The 22,023-nt window shown below is 38.5% G+C and overlaps 1 protein-coding gene across 3 annotated transcripts in view; it reads left to right on the top strand.

The window, feature by feature from the left end:
* Nucleotides 1-11,283: 11,283 nt before the first annotated feature.
* LOC143686054 (olfactory receptor 3A2-like) overlaps nt 11,284-22,023 on the top strand; it is a 44,662-nt gene continuing 33,922 nt past the window's right edge. Inside the window, exons 1-2 of one of the 3 annotated variants that reach the window (XM_077163103.1) lie at nt 11,284-11,418; nt 18,769-19,945. In XM_077163103.1, the coding sequence (XP_077019218.1) occupies nt 18,775-19,722 (948 nt within the window). In that variant the 5' untranslated portion in view covers nt 11,284-11,418; nt 18,769-18,774 and the 3' untranslated portion in view covers nt 19,723-19,945. Of the gene's footprint in view, nt 11,441-18,768; nt 19,946-22,023 lie in introns of those variants that run through there. The other 2 variants (XM_077163102.1, XR_013176870.1) reach the window with 2 other exon arrangements.

Genomic DNA, 22,023 nt, shown 5'->3' with positions numbered 1-22,023 from the left:
ATTAATGTCCATGTCTTATTTTAAATCTTATCATCTTACTATACACTTGAGGTGGTTTAAAGATTATACATCACCTCTATGTATTATGAGATTGGATAGATTTTGAATGATATTTTAAACTGGTGCATTCTAAGAAATAGTTAATGTGACCAATTGGACAGGGGGGAGAAAGTACAGATATTTTAAAGGAGGAGTCTGATGGATAGGTTCTGGTGTCAACTTGGCCAAGTGTTTATGCCAGTGGTCTGGTCAGACAAGCAATGGCCTGACCATTGCTACAAGGATATTTCATGGCTGATTGATGAACTGGAAGGCTAGTGTATTAAATCATCAGTCAGTTTATTGCATCTGTGGCTGATTACATCTGCAATCAACTAAGTCGTGTTTCTCACAGTGAGATAGTCCAATCTGCTTATCACTTTTAAGGAAGAAGTGAGACTCTCACTGCTTCTTCAGCCAGAGAGCTTCTCCTGTGGAGTTCATCTAGACCCTTCACTGGAGCCACCAGCTTCACAGACTGTCCTATGGATATTGGACACTTCTATTCCCACGGTTGTATGAGACACCTTTATAAATCTCATACTCACACATCTCTCCTATTGGTTCTGTTTCTCTAGAGAACCCTGACTAACAACAAGGACGAAAATGATCATTATTTGCTGAAATTATGATCTATCTGGGAAACATAAGAAAATTAGCTAAAATGCTATTAGAAATAAAAGGAGTCAATAAAGTAGCCAATAACAAAATTAATCGACCCCAAATTCAAACACTCCCTGTAAGACAGAGTGCTGTGATGACGACTCAGTTGTCAGCTGCTGATTTCATTTCTGAGTTTTGCCACTTCTAGCTGTTAAACCCCAGGCAGGTTACCCATGCGCTTTAAGTCTTGCTTTCTTCATGTGCAAAATAGATTGGGGCCAGGATAGAATTAAGTAACAAAATGCATAACACAGAGCTGGCATGCAATGAAAACTCAATAAGTATTCTTAATAGAATATTTACTCTCTATTATTTATTTATTCTCATTATGTGCTTTGTATTATAATTAGTTATGTACTATATCTATTAGATTGAAATATAATACAAAAAAGGGGGTACAGGCAGGCCACGGTGGCTCAGCAGGCAGAGTTCTTGCCTGCCATGCCAGAGACCCGGGTTCGATTCCCGGTGCCTGCCCATGCAAAAAAAAAAAAAAAAAAAAAAAAAAGGAGGGAGTGCGGGGTGCAAGGGTAATTCAGTGGTAGAATTCTCATCTGCCTTGCGGGAGACCTGGGTTCAATTCCTGGCCCATACAATTCCCATCCCACCCCCCAAAATTCAACAAATGGCACTGCAATAATGGGATAGTCACATAGAAAAATAACGAAATGTGACCCCACTATACAGCACACAGAAAAGAATCAGGAAAGACTTCCAAATTCTCCAGAGGGGCACAAAGTGAAAGTCTAATGAATGGGTACACATATCAAGATTCTAGCTAGAAAGATTAAATATTGCATAGGTGAATATGCTACTGAATGCATCTCAAATTTTTCTTTTTGGAAGTCAAAATCCTAACAGAGTTTTTCAGAACCAAGAACTTACTAAATCATACAACAGAAAGCATGAACATAAGCTAGGAAAATGTGGAAAAAGAAAGTAATAACAGGACACTTGCTCTGCCAAGAATCAAGGACTCTAAACCAGCGAGATGCTGGTGCCAGAATGGACAGATCAATAGAACTAGATAGAAACTTCAGACACAGACCCAAGTACGCGGAGGATTTAGCGGATGATTATGGTAGCACTTTAAATTAGTAGGCAAATGCTATGTTATTTCATAAATGCCTCTGGAACTCCTGTCTAATGCTTTAGAGAGCAAAGATCAATGTGTTGTATCCTACCAAACACATTTAAAATATACTAAAGATTAAAATTGATTAGAGTGTCTTCTCCTTTTGAAATCTAATGCATATGGAATAAAATAATTTAGAAATACAAAAAATAAAACTGAGGAACTATAAATAAATTACATTGAATTACGTAATGTATAGATACATAATCAATTTCATATCTTGGTGTCTTTTTTGTTATGACATGAATGACAAAAAAATGTCGACAAGAAATCTCGGGAAGCTCTCACAGAAATGATTTCAAAGAGATTTCAAGCAAAGTGCCTCCAGCCTCTTACTAGGCAGCTCCTTTCAGAGTATGCCACAGACACAGCGCTGCAGGGGGCTGAGTGAATTCAGCACTCGTCCTAGGTCCATTACTACATGACCCTCTTTAATTCATTGAATTGTTCTAGTACTCTGTTTCCTGTCTTTTCAAATATGACAATAAGATGCCCTCTACTGGTCCAATTATGGGTTGGTTGGGATTGCCTGGTCACTATTACCCAGCCATCCCAAAAAGGTCATTGTGCATATTTTGCATTTATCCCACTTCTTCAATGGAATAAAGATTCACTCAATCTTTACTGCCAAATCTCCAAATCTCATCCTTCTTTGGAAATAATCCATATTCCCAACAATTCTCATCAAAAGCCACCCAGCTCCATTCAGCCCATGGGTCTGCTTTCTTACCTATCCTTCCCCTCTTTCTGTTTTATTCTTGTATTAATTATTGATGGAAGCATCATGCCCAATGCTGGGGATGCCACCAGAGCAAGATGGACATTTCTCCTCATGGGCCTGCAAACTAGAAACACACAGGTTATTTAAAAGTAAGTAACCAAGGAATTAATCACAAACAGTTACCCAAAAGAAGTTAATCTCACACAGAAAATTCTTGGGGTGTTGGGCATGGAAATTCTTTAGTTTGACTGGTCAGGGAATGTTTCTCTGAGAAAGAGACATTAAGATGAAAAGTCTGAGAGGGTGTCAGCTACTCAGAGAGCTGCGGGAAAAGCCTTTCAGAAGAAAGAAACAGCGTCTATAATGGCCCTAGTATAGAAAATGAACTTTGTGTATCTAAGGCAAGAAAGCCAGTGCCCGTGTTTAGTGCGTGTGCTGGTTTGAAAGGAAGTATGCCTCCTATAAAAGCCATGTTTTAATCAAAATCCCATTTCATAAAGGTAGAATAATCCCTATTCAATACTGTGTGTTTGAAACTGCAATCACATCATCTCCCTGGATGATGTGATTTAGTCAAGAGTAGTTGTTAAGCTGGATTAGGTGACAACATGTGTCCATCCATTTGGGTGGGTCTTTATTGGTTTATTGGAGTCCTATAAAAGAGGAAACATTTTGGAGAATGGGAGATTCAGAGAGAGCAGAGAACGCTGTAGCACCATAAAGCGACCTTTGGAGATGAAGAAGGAAAATGCCTCCCAGGAAGCTTCATGAAATTGGAAACCAGGAGAGAAAGCTAGCAGATGACGCTGTGTTCACCACATTCCCTTCTAGCCAAGAGAGAAACCCTAACCGTGTTCACTGTGTGCCTTCTGACTTGAGAGAGAAACCCTGAACTTCACTGGCCTTCTCGAATCAAGGTATCTTTCCCTGGATGCCTGTGATTGGACATTTCTATAGCCTTGTTTAATTGGGACATTTTCTCAGCCTTAGAACTGTACGCTAGCAACTCATTAAATTCCCCTTTTTAAAAGCCATTCTGTTTCTGGTATGTTGCATTCCAGCAGCTAGCAAACTAGAACAGTGTGCAAGGCTGTGAGTTAACATGATATTGAGAGCAGGTAGGGACAGATTAAGACGTGGTTAGACCTCCTGGTTTTATGTACATTACAATAAGAGTTATTGAAGAATTTTAAGCATAGTAGTGGAATGGTGTCCATTTGTTATGAATACAGGTCCCTCTGGTTGCTGTAAGGAGCACAGGTTGGAGACAGACAGGAACAGAAGAAGGAATGGCGGTCAGGAGGCCACTACAGCGGAAAGGGTGGCCTGAACTAGGATGGTTACAGAAGATAGAGAAAAAGAATACTTAGCTACACCTGCAAATGCATTCATGAAAACTCAATGGTGGATTGAGTCCCATACAAAAGGAAAGGGTGAAATCAAGGATGTCTATTATTGACTTGGGTAACTTGGGGTGGCGGCATAATGGATCAATATGGGAAAGACTAACGAGTAGAGGTTGGCAAGCAAACATTTGGATACATGAGTCTTGGGTCAGAATGGGGTATAGTGTTGGAAGCGCTGGCGTAGTCAAGATATCTAAATCCATGGAGACTGGTGATATCATCCACAAAGCAAGGAGAGAAAACAGGAAAGAAAATCATGCAGAATCAAGGGCTGAAGAACAAGGAATGCCAATATGGCAGTCCAGTGGAAGAGGAAAAACCAGCAAAGGAGGAGGAAAGGAGTGACCAGAGAAAGCAAGGAAAGCCAGAGCCATTTGCTGTCATGTATGGGAGGTCAGTATTGGGGATTTAAGATGGGATTTAAAGAGCTCCTCTTAGGAAACAGCAGGAGTCTCAGAATATGCTATGGGATGTCCATCTTCAGTGGAATTAGAAAGCACCATAATCCAAATTACCAAATAGACTGCCAACAGCAGTGGGAAACAGGCCATGTGAGGAAGCATGTAAAGAGAAAGGAGAGTCTGAAGGGACAATGGTGAGACCACATATGACAACAGAACTCTAACCCACAACCTCTGCGGCAACTGGTCCATAATCGTCAGAACTCCAACAACTGACTTTCAGCTTCCCTATTTTTTGTCCCTCCTTCCAACTATAGATCTATAAGAGAAAGCGAGATGCTTCCCAAGCCCATCACATAAAATGCCCAGTTTATTGGCCCTCCTCCAGCTTCCCCAAGCCAACAACTGCCAAAAAGAATATCCCTGATACTTTCCCCTTTTTTTCACTATCAAGCTTTTTCACCTCCTTGCCTGCTTTCAGTCTCTTCCAAATGCAAGTGATGGTGGCTGACTCCATGCTAGTGCTACTTCTGGATAAACTGCCTCTGTTTCTCATTCGTGTGATTTTCTCTTCTTTCCATAAATGTTTGCCTCTTTGGGACATCAGCACAGTCATAAGAGCACACAGCAATCCCTGCTGTGAAGGAGAAAAACATTGACCTTTTTAAGGGACAAAACTTGTGCGTTTTGTCCCTTAAACACACTGGTTGTAAGATTCAAAAATTATATTTGATGCCTGGGGACACTTTTAAGCAAAGGCTTAAGAGCTCTTTGCACATCTTAATGAATCCTGTTACTACGTCAAAATGGAGAAGATAAAGAGGGTGGGGAGAGCTGTAGATAGTGTGGCATGGTTGCTATAAGCTTGGGCTTTTGTTCAGAACTGGGTTTACACCAGCACTGACAGACTGATGGCTGAGTGATGTGGGGCTAATTTCTTAACCCCTTCAGTCTGTTTTCTCGTGGGCATAATGCGAGTAATGGTAGCATCTATTTCATTTTACCATCTTCACTGTGAGGATTCAATGAGTCGATGCAAGTAAAATCCTCACATCGCACCTGCTGTTAGAATAATCTCTCGATAAATGTAATTTGCTACCATTATTGCCACTACCCTTATTAGTCTCTGTCAGTGGAGACAGAGTAAAATAATCAACAGAGACCAACTCTGATTAACTAAAGAGTAAAACAATGCACTGGAAGAATATTTGTCACTTCTCAGAATCAGTAAGGAAACAGGAGAAAAGTTTCAGATAATAGTTGGAAACCGAAGGAGGTAAAGGTGAGCTCACACCCAGGAACCACCTGCCTGAGCACACCTGCCCTGGGCTCTGCTGCCTCCACTGCTGACTGTGCCAGACCCAGACACCCAGTGCAGTGCAGGGTCTGAGAGCGGGAACTTCGGCCGCAGTCACTGCAGACAGTTTTGGGTCGTCTAAACATTTGCATCACTTCCTCAGGATTCAAAGTCCCGGGTGGGGGCATTTTATTGGCTGATGCTGCATCATATGCCTCCACCATGGGAGAGATGGCGAAATTTGCAGTGGGAAGCTATGCTCTGCCTGTTTCTTATCTTTGATTCCGAAAACATAGAAAAGTTATTTGCATGCTAATCAGCCACAAATGTCAACTGTTCACCAGTCTATCTTCCTGGAAATCACTGGTTCAGAAAGAATTCGCCTCGTTCTGGACAAAAAATAAAAATAATTATAAAAAGGGAAAGAGAATAAAAGCTGTACACAATATACTGGAAGATAAAAGGAAGAGAAGAATGCAAAATGCAAAGAAGAGCTCAAGAATACATACAAGAAATATTTTGCTACAGTGTAATATATACAAGAAATGTTTTGCTACAGTGTAGATAAAAATCACGATGGAATGCTTCTGTTATGGTTTTCTGCCAAATATTTCAGATTTTGCTTTATCTCCTAAACAAAGTATAGATAGATAGATAGATAGATAGATAGATAGATAGATAGATAGATGGATGATAAATTTTTTTTTTTTTTTGGCATGGGCAGGTACCAGTAATTGAACCCAGGTCTCCAGCATGGCAGGCGAGAACTCTGCCACTGAGCCTCCGTGGCCCACCCAATATGCTTCTTTTTAGTAGTCAGGTCAGATAACTCTATTACCTTTAGTCTCTGTAGGCTTTTTTATGTTTTCTATTTTATCTGCTGGTTTCTGATTCTAATATCTTATTTCCTTCTGTGTCTGTGATATAGGACAAAAGTCAGAATCCAGGGTTTACTGAAGGTGGAAACTAAGTAACTAAACCCAACACTGACACAAAGAGCACTCTGGACATAGGAAGAACCTTGAAGTAAACTGAACTGCACACATCCTACAACCTTGCTTTGAATCATCTGAGGTATCCAGAAAATCTCAAGCAGTAAAGTTAAATTGAGGGGATCCCAGATTTCTGGTGACCTGAAGTACTAATTAAAGTTATTAAACATCATATTTAGGGGGGAGATAATATCATCCTAAATCTCAAATTAATTTTCTAAATACTTTTCCTAATCTAATGTGCACAGACAAATAACCAGACAGACTCTGTCAATATAGATACAGTATAGTATCATATAGATATAGATATAGTATAAACACATAAAGTTGGGGTGGAAGGGAATGGGGATATCATTGCAAAGAGAGTTTTAACTCTTCGTTCATCATATTGATGGTTGTAGGATTTGAACAGTTATTCTGACACTGTAAAGTTATGTATTGTGGGATAAAGAAAGCTATGGTATTTTAACTTTCCATTCTCTACGTCCTTTGGAACAAGATGTCCAGTTTAGAAGAATTTAGATATACATGTAGAAATTGTGTTTCTTTCTTGCCATATTTAAAAAAATTTAAATAACACTGTAGCAAGTCCTGAACAAGATAATGAGAAAAATAAAGTTCTATCCCCATTGAACTGAAAGAGACAAAATTCTAAGTGTTAACCGAGCACTACACTAGAAGAATGTCAAATTCTGAACAAAAGTGTAATAATATTAGGAAATTTCTTCACATAATTCACCCTACTAAAATTTCCTCAGGGGGGAAAAAAAAACCCTGTGGTTATCTCAACAGGTGCCAAAATGCATTTTAAAAAGTTCAGCATTCAATCAAAATTAAAATCCTAAATAAATGGAAATAGATGGAAGCATAATGTCACGAATATATATTGGGGACTGAGATAACTGGCACCTCTATGTATCCTGATGCCTTTTGGTAAAATGTTAGAGAAGTACTCCCTCGACAAGACAAAGACAGCATGAGGGTCACCACCACCTTAATAATTTAACATTTTTCTGGTCAATGCAATTAGGTGACAGAATGAAACAAATCATAGTGTTAGGAGGAAGAGAACAATTATAACTGAATATTATAAACAGGTCCCAAACCAAAGAGAATCCATTGAAAACAATGTCTTAAGCCTTCTATTCTTTTCCAGTCATCCCATTTCTCTGTCTTTACTGCAAAAACATAATGTTTCACTTATTACGGGTTTATAGACAGTATTAATATCTGCAAGGAAAAGACCTTCAACTTTCCCTTTTTTCTCAAGGTTTATGTAATTATTTGTAGCCATTTACTGATCCATGAAAACTTTAATTTTTGAGGCCTCCCCAAAAATCCAACTGGAATTTGTTTAGGATTGCTCAGAATTTATACTTTAATTTAGGGGAAATATCTTTACTTTTGTCATCTCATTCAAGAACCTGGAAAATCTCTCCATTTTTCAGACTATGTTCCCACTGTCTTTAGAGAATTAAACATTTTTTCAGAGAAGTCTGGTACACTTTAGTAAAATTTATTCGTAGATAATTTATAGCTCTATGGATGAGACCTTATTTTTATTACATTTTCTAAGTAGCTATTGCTGGTGTGGTAAAAGTTGGTTTTAAAGATGATCTTGATTCTTGCTGAACACTCTAAATTATAATAGCTTGCTTTTTTACATACAGATGAACACATCACATTCAAATAATGACAGCTTTAGCTTCTGTATAAATCTTTGCACCAATTTGCTTTTCTGTCCTTAGAGGACTATTCAGAATCCCTAGGCCTGAGTGTTTACTTTCCCTGCCTCTCTCCCAATCCTTCCCTTTCCTTAGAGGACTAATTTCTGAGGCCCCTAGGGATAAGTTGTAGTGAAGATACCCCTATGATGGAGAAGATAATAACTTAGCTCCCCCATCATTTTTTTTAAAAATATAGTACCTTACTTGCCTTATTGGTACATAACCAGGTCTGCCTCACTCCTCGTCTTCTTTCCTGAAGCTCTCACTGGCTTCTATACCCATTGCAGGGGGAGTCATCTTTTAGGTATTTCTTCTGCTCTTAAAAACAGAGAAGGGCTTTCCATGGCCAGCACCTCCAACCTGACTCCACACATGGTGCAACTGGTGTTCTGAGAGGAGAAAAAGGAGTGAGTGGAAGGGCTGGGACTAAAACTAGAGGTCCTGGCCCATTTTCTGGGCCCTTTGCCCAGGCCCCTCCTTCTTGGATGAAACCTGCTCTTTACTAGGTGAGTATGAGGGACTCAGTAGTGCAGGGCCCTATGGGGACCCAACCCATCAGGCATCTCAGAACTTTCATTCCAGTCAGAATTTTCTGTTGAATCTTTTCATCTTCCTAAGAATAAAGGGCCTAGTTGGAATTCAAGAGTAAGGACAGCATGAGACTCGTGACGGACCCCTGAGGGTGCAATGCTGGGGGAGCTCCTCACTGAAGGGCGTCATGGTGCCCTGTTGGACACACTGGTGTCCCTGGATAATCGAGGTCCACCCAGAATCCACGGGTTTTAATCAGGCTCCATCTCTAGCACCTGAGGGTTAAGCAGCAGCTATTGTGTTGCTCTCCTATTCCTGTCTATGATTTTCTCATCTGTAAGGAATACTCTAATAAAGGCCTTATTTTTTAGGCAGTTTACATGGTGTGAAATGCGCTAGTGTATGGCTTGTTAAAGTTGCCTGCCTGTCCCATCAAAACAATGGGAGTGGCAGCCCCTGCAGCAACTTTGCGTTGTCATCCTGCCCCTAGATTTGGAAGTCTGGCCCAAATCCCAACACAAGGAAAGTCATTCTTGACAACTCCATTCACACTGAGCCCCTTCCTCTGAAACCCTATGGACATTTTAAACATCCATTTATTTATATGAGAAATATTGTGTAGCTACAACTACAAAGTAAGTTATTATGATAAGGATTGGTATTGAAAAACTGACTGAAACATTGTCTTCAAATTGGTTACCGGGAAATTGGGGAGAAATGCTCTACAGAGAAGTGACTGTGCTAGGAGGTAAACAGAGGTGAGTTCCATACAATAATAATTTCTAGTGAGAATTGAGGAGACAGAGACTTCATTAATTAAGAATTCAGTTTCCAGTGTTTCATCATCTTGAAATTATAGAGGCATATGAAACAGGAGGAAATCGCTCACAGGTAGGGAAAACAGCATGAACAAGAAGGTAGAAAAAGCATAGGGTTGCAATCTATCAGCTTCTTCTAAGAAGGGAGAAAAAGGGAAGTAATCATTCTTTAATGTAAGGTATTTAGACTGCCGCTATCCACCCATTGATTTATCTAATGGCAAAGCAGTTATCAATTGCTAATTTCATCAATGATTGATGATGAAGGCATTAGGAAGGTTATTCCCCACCCCAACTCTAAATTCTAAATGCGTTTGGATTTTAAGGCTGTCTTAGGGATCGCACATACAACTTGTCACACATGCGGAGTCCCCTCTGAAGCTTCTCAGCTGCCTGCACACACGCCATGAGACCCCATTAAAGAGGCTGGTGATGGAGGTGCCCTCAGACTGGATGCGTCCTTCTGCAGGAATGGGGGCGCCAATGAGATGAACTTTCCCTACTTGAAATGTGGGAGTGAATGTAGTTACTGCCTTGGTTGCAAGCCTAGCTGGAGGGGGCTTTATAGAAGGGGAATAAATAACCTGGAAGGGCTGGTCGCTTTTCTTTTTCCTGTAATGAGAAAAGCAATGAAGAGGGCAGGAAGATGCAATCACCAGGTCTTCAGAGGTATGAGGAAGCCAAAGGTACTCTATCCTGGCTGGACATTAGATTCACGTGTGGAACGTTAATAAAGCATCCGTGCCCAGGTGACACACAAACACAATCAAATCAGAATTTTGCTGATAAGGGCTGAGCATCAGTATTTTCATCTTAGGGCATCTCAGGTCATCCCAATAATCAATCTAAAAGAGGATCAGAAATTGCAGTTGAAAATGTTGATCACCAGAGCTGTGCAAGATATCTTTATGCTAATGCTCTTTTTGTCATTTTCCAAATTATTGTCTTTTCCCCTTCAGGTTTATCAATAAAGGAAAACGAGAAAGGCCTTATCTTAAAAATAAAGGAATGCCACAAAAGGGATAGTAGTGGTGGTGGCTGAAACAGCCCAATCAATGGAGTCTGAGTGATTCATTGGAATCACCTGCAGAGCTTTCCTTTAAAACTGCTGGTACCTGGCTCCCACCCTCAGAGGTTCTGGAGGAATAGGCCTGGGATTGGAGCCCAGGCGTCAGGACTTTTTAAAGTTCCCAGCAAATTTAATATTCATCCAAGGTTGAGACCCACTGTGACAGGGTATAGAAGAGAAATGAGTGGCCAGCTGATTTCCAGTCCTTGGATAGACAGGGAAGCCCAAGGCAGGGAGGGAGTATCTTATAAGTGGCTTCAGAATTTTAACAACCACGAGACCCATATGGCTGTTCTTTGACAATTGGTGGCAGCCATGGGTTCAGAGACCCTGGCACATACTTGGTGAGCAGAGAGTAGACAAAATCACCTGAGGGAATCAGAGGAAAGGCACTTGCAGGCTGGCCAGGGGAGAACTGGTCACAGGAAATGGAGTGTGGATAACCGGAAGTAAAAATGGGAAGGGTAACTGTGACGACATTTAGGGACCGTCCAAGCTTCTCCGTGATATAAACTACTGTGGTTCACAAGCAAGGAATCTGCGATTCATGGGGACATCACAAAGGCGACGGTGGAAATGGTTCAGCCATTGATAAAATGTACACCTATTGGTTATACAAGTAAGATTGGTAAATTAGAAAGGTAAAGCAATTCAAAAGAAACAACTAAAAACCATTATGTGACTAGCACTCTTTGAAAACAACTAGTAATATCTTGGCCTTTCCTTTACGTGTTCTCTGTGCATGTGTGTGAGTCAGTGAGTGTGTGAATGTTAACAATATTGACGATAAAGGTTAGATACAATATCACATCCTCTTTTGCTTAGTATTTTACATGAATTTACCTGTTTTTGTAAAGTTACTTTGGTTAATGTTGGGTTTTAAAAATTCTATTTTCTAGCTGATTATAGTTACTATATGAAAACCACATTATCACATATTTACTTTTTATTTTGCTATTTTCCTATATTTAGATATTTAAAGAATTTTTCCAGGTCCTTTACCATGTAAATTATTTTATTATTTCAAAATATAAAATATATGCTTTTACTGTTTCCTAATATCTAATTTTTAAATTTAATTTCTTAATTAAATAGATTAGAATTTTCAGAAAAATGTTCAATATTATTGGTTATAATGTATATGCTTGTCTCATCCTTAACTTTAATGGGAATCATCTAATCTTTTCCCATTATGCATGATGCTGGCTTTGGAGCTGAGTTAGTTTTATTTTTAATATGTCACATATGCATCTATTCCTATTTTACTATGAGTTTTCAAGAATCAAATGATATTGAATATAATCAATGTCTTTGTAGCATCTTTGGAAAGTATTGTAGAACTTCTTATCTTTAGATTCATCATAAAATATATTAACAAACATCCTAATTGTATACTGTCCTTGCATTATTGCAATAAATTCCACATAGTTATGGTGAATTATTTTTGCATGTATAACTAAAATAGATTTGTTATTATTTAGGATTTTATTTTAACCTTTTAAGTGACAGTGTAGTTTTCTTTTTTTTCCTTTTTTTATATTCATGAATATTTAGTCAACATTACAAATTTCTTTATGATATATCTGGACATGGTGTTTTTTTATGTGTAGGATGGGAAATTGGAGGACAGATTTTTCTCCACTTTTTTTCTGATAGTCTTAGATTTTCTAACTCTAGAATAATTTAATAAATGATAGTTTCATAGACAATTATGCCACTTCATTGCATAGAGTTGAAAAAAAATAGAATGTTCTAATTCCTGTATTTCCTATACTGCTATGATTATTTTCTCCTGATCATGTATTACTTTGTGTATTTAGACAACATTCCTTTTTATTCATTTAGACAACATTCCTTTTTATTCATAATAAGGTCACTTAGGTAAACATTCACCAATTTCATTTGACCCAAAAGAGCTGCTCTTGATTGAGTTTATTACTACTTTTATTTGTCTGTTTTCTAATTTATTACTAAGTACACTCTTGGGATTCCTTACATTTACTTTGTTTTCTTATTCTAACTTTCTAAGCTGGTTAATCCTTTTAATTTCTTTATTTTTTATATTAACATATTAACATGAACTTAAATTCTCCTCTCAGTACTATTTTGGTACTACCCTTAACTCTAATATGTTGTGACTTATCTTGTTTTTTTTTTTTTTTTGGATTGCCATTTTTTTTCACTTAAAAAGCATTTTGAGGATTACTTGGTGAGTGCCTTTTTCTGATTAATTTCTGCTTTCCTTAGGCATTCTTAGAAAATATGGTTTATATTAGTTCATCATTTTTAGAATATTTTAAACTGTTTTTATTGTATAAGATAACTTTTCTACAAAGCAAAGAAAGAAAAAACCAATAATTTTCAGAGCACCAGAGTACTCTTCAATACATAGTTACAGGACAGATCCCAGAGTCTGTCATGGGCTGCCAGACCATCCTCTCAGATTTTTCCTATTAGCTGCTCCAAAATATAGGAGGCTAGAGGGCATAAATATTTTTTTATCATTACAGTTGACTTTTTTTTTCTTTTTCATGAAAAATAACATATATACAAAAAGCAATAAATTTCAAAGCACAGCACAACAATTAGCTGGAGAATAGATTTCAGTGTTTGGTCTGAGTTACAATTCCTAAATTTTAGGATTTTACTTCTAGCTGCTCTAAGATACTGGAGACTAAAAGAGATACCAAGTTAATGATTCAGCATTCATATTCATTTGTTAAATCCTATCTTCTCTGTATAGCTCCACTATCACCTTTGATCTTTCCATCCCTCTCTTTAGGGGTGTTTGGGCTATGGCCATTCTAACTTTTTCATGTTGGAAGGGGCTGTCAATATTATAGGGTAAGGAGATGGAACTAGCCGATGTTGTGGAGAGGCTGGGCCCTCTAGGTTTTTGGACTCATCTGCTCGAAGGACTCATCTGGAGGTTGTAGGTTTCTGAAAAGTAACCCTAGTGCATTAAACCTTTGTAGAATCTTATATATTGCCCTAGATGTTCTTTAGTATTGGTTTTGTTTGGGATTTGGCAAGTTGTGATAGGTGGCAATGTCTAACTGAAGCTTGCATAACAGTGACATATAGAGTAGCCTCTCAACTCTATTTGAACTCGCTCAGCCACTATTACTTTATTTTCCCCCTTTTGGTCAGGATGAAATTGTTGATCCCTTGGTACCAGAATTGGACTCTCCCTAGGCAGGCTTCCCAGGCTGCCAGGGAGACTTTCGTCCCTGGATGTCATGTCCCTTGTGGTGGGGTGGGCAATGATTTCACTTGTAGAGTTGGGCTTAGAGAGAGAGGCCACATCCGAACAACAAGAGGTCCTCCAGAAGTAACTCTTAGGCATGCCTATAGGTAAGCTAAGCTTCTCCGCTACCTACATAAGCTTCACAAGAGTAAGCCTCAAGATCAAGGGCTTGGCCTATTGATTTGGGTATCCCTAATATTTGACAGTATCACGGGATTTCCTGGTGGTAAAGTTTAATAGTTCCATATTCTTTTCTCCCATCCCTCAAGGGACTTTGCCAATACTTTTTGATTATCTGCTTAATATATTCTAGGATGAATCCAAGCATTACATCAAATTATATAGGATTAAAGGCCCTCATTTTTATTCTGGGCTCCCTGTGTTTCAGTGGTTCAAATGAGCTATCTAGAAATGTTGAGTAAGATTATGTCCTATGGAAAATTTAGGTTCCAGACAAAATAAACCTTTCTTTCTTTGGTCTTAAAGAATAGATGCAGTTCTAAAATATTGACAACGTCTTCCTCACCCCTGTGTTCTGAATTACCTAATCCTGTCCTGATTGGTTCATTCTTATCTCTAATTACCAAGTTATCCATATATAAAACAGCCTCTTAAAATTCAGAAATAATAATTACCACTCTGAACTAAATGTGTATGCTATAAGAGCTCACAATCTAGGCCTCTGTTTCCTTAGAAGCCTTTTCTAAAGGAGACCATACAATAATTGCTCTTTTGTTTCTGGGTGATTTTGTCTCAACAAATGTCCCACAGGTTCATTCACATCGTTGCATGCCTCACGACTTTGTTCATTTTCATAGCAGCACAAATTTCAATCACATGTATACACCATCGTTTGCCAATCTACTTCTCAGTCAGTGCATCCTTCAGCCACCTGCATTCATTAGGCATCATTAAATCATCATTTTAAAACGTTATTGGGTATATTTATGGTTTAAGATTTGATTAATGACTGTTTTTCTTCAACGGGAAATACAAAAGAAGGCAAACTCTGTTTTCAATTCACAGAGATTACATCATTATTATATCTACATCTTTTAAATAATCTTATTTTTGTCTGTCACACCAAGAAAAGAGTAAATTAATATCTGACAAAAATGTTGATGAATATTTCTTTTAAGCCCTTGTCAGTTTTGCTTTATGACTTTTGACACCATGTATTTTTGGTACATAAATATTCATAACAATTAACTATTCATTGTGCTTTATACCCTTTACAAAATGTCCTACTTTCTCTGGTTTAAATTTTTATCCTGAATTTAATTGTCGGATATTAAAATTACAATGTGTTTATTTTTGTTTACACTGCCTTATATATATTTGTCCATTATGTTTCAATCTTTCTAAATTATTTTGTTTAAATGTACTCTATAAACAGCATACAGTTGGGTTTTGCTTTTAAATCCACCATGAAATTGTTTTTCTATTAATTGGTTAATTTGGCTCATTCATATTTATTGTTATAATAGGTAAGTCATTGTTCTCTTGTAGTATTTAATTTTGTATTTTCTTTTACACTTAAAAAACTTTTTGGGGTTTGTTTCCCAGTGTCTTCCCATGCAAAAAAAAAAAAACCCCTTTCATTTTATATTCTGTATTTCCCTTGTTTATTTTACATATCTGTCCTTTGTTTTATTACATTCAAAATGCATAACATTTAGTTTGACATGGGTACTGAGCACTCAGAACATTTGACTGAACAATTGAAGATGTCAGCTATAAAAACCCTATACAAGGATGAAACCAGACTGGTATCATCCTTAACTATAACTTCTTACATTACATTTCATCCATTCTAACATGCATATCATTTCATACTTATATCCTGAGGAATTCCAGTGAAGAGAACGCTGAATCCTGGCCTAGATCACACTGTCTTTCTCTCAAGACTTTTTAATCATTGCTCTGATTTCCTCTGGTATGAATGCTTCTGTAGAGAAATAAGACACAAGTCATTTTTTTTTCTGTTTGAAGTGACTTGATCATTCTACCAAACTTCCCAAGGGGTTTGTTCCTTCTGACATCCAAAAACTTGATTAGGACCTACCCCAAAATGGGACCTCTATGTCCACATTTCCATGGACATGCTGGGCTTTCTCAGTATTGAGAAGCCAGTCTTCCTTTCATTTTGAAAAAATTTCCTGAGACGGATCTTCAAATAGGTGTTCTGGTAGATTATTGAAGGTTCCTTTGTGGGGAATTCCAATAAGGCATGTGTTGGACTTTCTTCGTATGTCCTTCATATCAGTATTTTTCAATAATGAAAGTCACAAAGTAAATCACATAGATAGTTTTTATTTTTCTAGTAGTCACATTATGAAAAGTAAGAAAAATTATATGAAATTAATTTTAACAATATATTTCATTTAGCCTGAAATATTAAAAAATTATCATGTCATTATATAATTGATATGAAACAATTAATAAGATATGTTACATTCTTGTTTTATGCTACATCCCCAATTCTGGTGTACATTTTATACTTACAGAAACTCTGAGTTTGGATCAGATCCATTCTAGTGCTCAGGAGCCATGTGTGGATAGTGGCTACCATATGGAACAATAAAATATTATATATATATATATATTTTTTTTTTTTGCCTTACTTGCCTACCTCAGACTTGGGCTCTAAATCTCTATATGTCTACTCCTTTGTGTAGCTCCAGATTTTGTTTTTTTTAAATATGATTTCTCATTCACTTTTTATTGATTGATTGATTTTTGCATGGGCAGGCGCCGGTAATCGAACCTGGCTCTCCAGCATGGCAGGTGAGAATTTTGCCACTGAGCCACCATCACACCACACTCTCCTTCACTTAAAAAAAACCTTTTTATTGTAACAGCATACACAACAATCAAATTTTCCTATATAACCTCTGCCTGTGTACAATTCAAGTGATATTAATTGCATGTGAGAGACTGTATTATCATCACTGACATCCATTAGCCCAACATTTTCATCGTGTCAAACAGAGACTCTGCAGGTGAGTTCTGTCAGCTCAGATTATGTTGCTTCTGATACTTTGAAACTCTTCCCTGAAGTCTTGTATCTTTCCCTTCTGCTCTTGTTATGTAGAGGAGAATGCTTTATTACCTGTTTTAAGCACACAATAATCTTTTTTTCCAGAATTTTCACCTATTCGGTGGCACCAATTTTTTTTTTCTCAGTGTTTGGAGACTACCATTTCTTTCTCCTCGCAACCACTCACACATCTTTCTTGAGTATTTTTTAATAGATCTTTTAATAATTGTAGTTCTTTCTGAAGCCTACGTGAGGTGAAAGGTCTCTTGGCCCGTCTTTTCATGAGAGGTTTTTCTTTGAGAAAGCAGCATGCCCTGGGATGCCTGGTTGATTGTGAGCCCCTTTAACCTTTATGTCTGTAAAGTCAATGCTGATTGCTGAGGAACAGATGACAGTGCCATCTCCTTGCTTATGCAGTGGCATCTGCAGTCTCCAAAAACAGCTCATGGGGGTAACTTGTTTTCAGCCCTGCTTCCTCTATTTCCAGGATGCAAACTGAGTGCAAAGAAGACCATGTCACCAATCAGTACTCAATAACCATTTTCATGAGCAAAGTTAGTTTTTTTTTAATTTGGGCAACCATATCCACAACAGTCATTGAAGTCATACTTCTGCAGACCTACCTAACCACTGCAGCCCTTGCACTTCACTGCCTCAGTTAAGCCCTGATCACTCGTTCCCCTTTGTTGGAGTTAGTTACTGTTTCTCATCCTCTAATTCCAGTCTGTTCTATGCATGGGAATGACATTATTCTTAATGGAAGTCCAGCCTTGCTAATTCCAGTGGAATAGAGAGACACTGACATATTTTTATCAGGAACTTGACATAAAACTGAAAAGTCTTACTTCAATTTGGCTCCCTGAATTTGAGCCTGCTCATCTGGAGACCTCTCCTTGAACCACTGGCCCATCTACTAGCCTGTGTCAAGGGCAAGTGGAAGGCCAGAACTGGGAAATGCAGAAATCCAACTGCAACTACAAGGAAGTAACTCTCAGGCCATGCTACCAACTTTAATTTTAAGGTTATAACAGGCAAAAAAGAGAATAAATCATTTTAAATAAAAGATTATGAAAAATGCAGGCAAAAACTTTGATTATCAGCAAGAAAACTAGCAATTTATTGAACAAGGCATTTGACTTTTTTCTTGTGTATTTCCCTCACGTTAGGATAGGTAATGACTCTTCCTTCTGATATCTGTCTGATACTTCTCAAACATTCCCTTGATTTTCATTATTTCAGAAGCCTTGCAATCCAGGTTATGTTTTAAAAGGCTTTCTAGCACTGTACTCATATAATCAATTATTCTATTTTGATATCTGCTTATTATTCTGGGGGGATCCCTCACAGGGAAATGGAGAAATTCCACCTTAATCTTTCTACATTCAAAGACTAAGTCTCCTTTTTTCTTAATGTATTTTTCCAAACATTCTGGCCTTTTCAGCTAATAGAGGATGGCAGGGACAAGGTATCAGTGGCATGGGACGCCACTGCTGAAAGCAAGGTAGAGGCATCAAGGTGATGGAGGAGGCCCATGGGTGAGGTGAGGCCTGGGGAGTGGGAAAATCTTCACCTGAAAAACTGGGAATTTACCATGAGGCTTTGCAGAGAGAGGGCTTAAAACAAATACGTTGAGTAAGTGAGTTGAATGGGCTGATGTTTCCTCTTGGGACATTTTCTTACAGTGACTCATGGAGCCACAAGCTAGGACCAACAGAACAACAGTGACTGACTTCATTCTTGTGGGATTAGTGGAAGCAGAAGAGCTGCAATCTGTGGTCTTTGTTGTCTTCCTCTTCGCCTATATGGTCACAGTTGGGGGCAACCTCAGCATCCTGGCGGCCATCTTGGTGGAGCCCAAACTACACACCCCCATGTACTTTTTTCTTGGCAATCTATCAGTACTGGATGCTGGGTGTATCACCATCACGGTCCCTTCGATGTTGAGCCGACTCCTGTCCCACAAGCGTACAATTTCTTATAATGCCTGCATCTCACAGCTCTTCTTCTTCCACCTTCTAGCAGGGACGGACTGCTTCCTGTTGACAGCCATGGCCTATGACCGATTCCTGGCCATTTGCCGGCCCCTCACCTACAGCACCCACATGAGCCAGGAAGTCCAGAGCACATTGGTTGCCATGTGCTGGGCTTGTGCTCTCGCCAATGCACTGACACACACTATTGCCCTAAATGCCCTCAAGTTCTGTGGTCCCAATGAGGTCAATCAGTTCTACTGTGACCTCCCACAGCTCTTCCAGCTCTCCTGCTCCAGCACCAAACTCAATGAGCTGCTGCTCTTTGGCATGGGTTTCATAATGACAGGCACCCCTGTGGTCCTCATCATCACCTCCTACATCCATGTAGCAGCTGCAGTTCTTCAAATGCGCTCCGTGGAGGGCAGGAAAAAGGCTTTCTCTACGTGTGCCTCCCACCTCACTGTCGTTTTCCTATTCTACGGAACAGGTATCTTCAACTACATGCGTCTGGGTTCAGAGGAGGCTTCAGATAAAGATAAACTGGTTGGAATTTTCAACACTGTTGTCAACCCCATGCTGAACCCACTCATCTACAGCCTCAGAAATCCTGATGTGCAAGGTGCCCTGTGCCGGGTTCTTGTAGGGAGGCGGCAACAGAGATGAGAGGTGGTTGACTCTCTTCTTTCCTACTTTTCTTACTAACATATATGTCATGAGGACAGAGACCAGTAAAATTGGTTCATAGCCACCAGTCTATCTTTTTTGCTAGAATATTTGTCTTAAGTGTTTGTCCTATAAGCAAAGGTCTACCTAGTTCAAATGTTCTTTCTTTCTTTAAATAAAATTTATAGAATTACTTCTGTGATTTGGACACCCTTCTAGTGCATTGGCTATAAGGCTGTGAATAAAACAGACAATGGTTTCTGCAGTCATGCCTTTATAATTTAAAGTCAGAAGTTAATACAAACTCTTGGCAAAAAGGAAAATGTACTGTATTTTGATTGTGACAGTAGTTATATCAAAATATATATTTGCCAAAACTGATCAAACTATATGCTTTTAATGGGTGCTATTTATTGTATGTAAATCCTGCCTAATAAAACTGATTTAAAAGATTATGTTTTGCTAAGTTATACAGTCCAAGACTGTATCTTTTATTTCTCCTTCTGGTGTTATACCTGCTCCTTAGCCTTCCTCTTTCAACCATACTCACACTCATCCTTTTTCAAGGTACTTAAAATATTGTGCTAATATCAGATAGTATTGTGCTATCCATTTCTGGATCTACAATATCAATTCTGTCCTCTTTCAGCATCAAATGCCCAATCTCTATCCTCCTTCTATCTCCTGAACACCTGTGTTCTCAACTTTAACTGTCAGAGTTTGCTCATTAATATTAGTTCATATTAGTGAGACCGTGCAGTATTTGTCCTTTTGTTTCTGGCTAATTTCACCAATATAATGTCCTCAAGTTTCATCCAGGTTGTTGCATGCTTCATGACTTTACTGTGTCTTACCACTGCATAATATCTTATCATATGTATACACAACAGTTTGTATAGCCACTCATTTGCTGATGGACATTTGGGCTGTTTCCATTTCTTGGAAATCATGAATAATGCCTGTCACGGTCAGGTTCATGTGTCAACTTGGCCAGGTAGTGGTGCCTGGATGTCTGGTCAGGCAAGCATTGGCCTGTTTGTTACTATGAGGACTTTTCATGGACTTATATCATGCTCACATTGGGTACATCCACAGCTGATTGCATTTGTAATCAGCTAAGGATAGTGTCTTCTGCAATGAGTGATGCTTAGGAGGATTCAGAAGCAACGGTCACTCTTCCTGCTTCAGCCAGCCAGCCTCTCCTGTGGAGTTCGTGCAGACACTTCAAGGGAGCCACCAGCTTCACAGCCTGCCCTACGGATTCTGGACTCTTCCATTCTCACGGTTGTCTAGCCAGCTTTTCCTCAGAGTTTTGTTGAGGACCCTCATCAGAGTTGCCAGCTTGCTGCCTGCCCTACAGTCCTTGGACTCTACAGTCCCATGGTTACGTGAAACACTCTTTAAAGTTTTATACCTATGGATAGCTCCTGCTGATTCTGTTTCTCTAGAGAACCCTAGGTAATCTAGTGCCCTACAAACATTGGTGTGTAAATGTCTGTTTGTGTCCTTGCCTTCAGTTCCTCTGAATATGTACCTAGTAATGGGATTGCTAGATCATATGGCAATTCTATTCATTGACTCACAATTTTGGAGGGCAGAACCCAAAATCACAGTATTTCAGTCCATGAATGCTCCAATATCTGCAGTGTCCTGGAGGTGGTTTCAGGCAGTTCATCTCCCTGTCATGTGGAAATCTGTCTCATGTGGTTTCTGTTTCTGTGTCCAAATTTCCCTATAAGGACTCCAATCCTACCAGATTCAGACCCATCCTGTTTCACTTTATCCTCATTTTAACAGGCTGTTCAAAGATTCCATTTTCAATCGCGTTCACACCTATGGGACAAGGTATTAGGACTTGGACATGTTGTTTTGTGAGCTATGATTCCATCCACCAAGCATACATATAGAATAAAACTATAAGAAAAGAAGTAAAGGATAAACATGAAATTTAGGGTCTTAGTTATTCCTGAAAAGGAGAAACACCCGGGAAGTTGTATTTGTTATGCTAGATGATAGGTATACAGTATTTATTATAGGAATCCTTAAACTTTATGAAATTTATATATATTGGCTATGGAAGAATTTATACCACATTTAAAATGTGATGATTTGATAAAATATGACAATCACAATGAACAGAGTAAGGAATTTAAATATAGCTATAGATAGATACAGATATAGATATATATGATATAGATTCAGGCAGGGAAAGACAAACAGCAAAAAATGTAAAAATAAAATAATGAACAAGAACAATTTTTAAGTGCACAATAACTTACTATTATATATATGCACATTGCT

This window comes from Tamandua tetradactyla, chromosome 6, assembly GCF_023851605.1.
Source record: "Tamandua tetradactyla isolate mTamTet1 chromosome 6, mTamTet1.pri, whole genome shotgun sequence".
Classification (NCBI taxonomy): Eukaryota; Metazoa; Chordata; class Mammalia; order Pilosa; family Myrmecophagidae; genus Tamandua; species Tamandua tetradactyla.
Note: the sequence above shows the minus strand (reverse complement) of the source record. Positions and strands in the feature narration are given on the sequence as shown.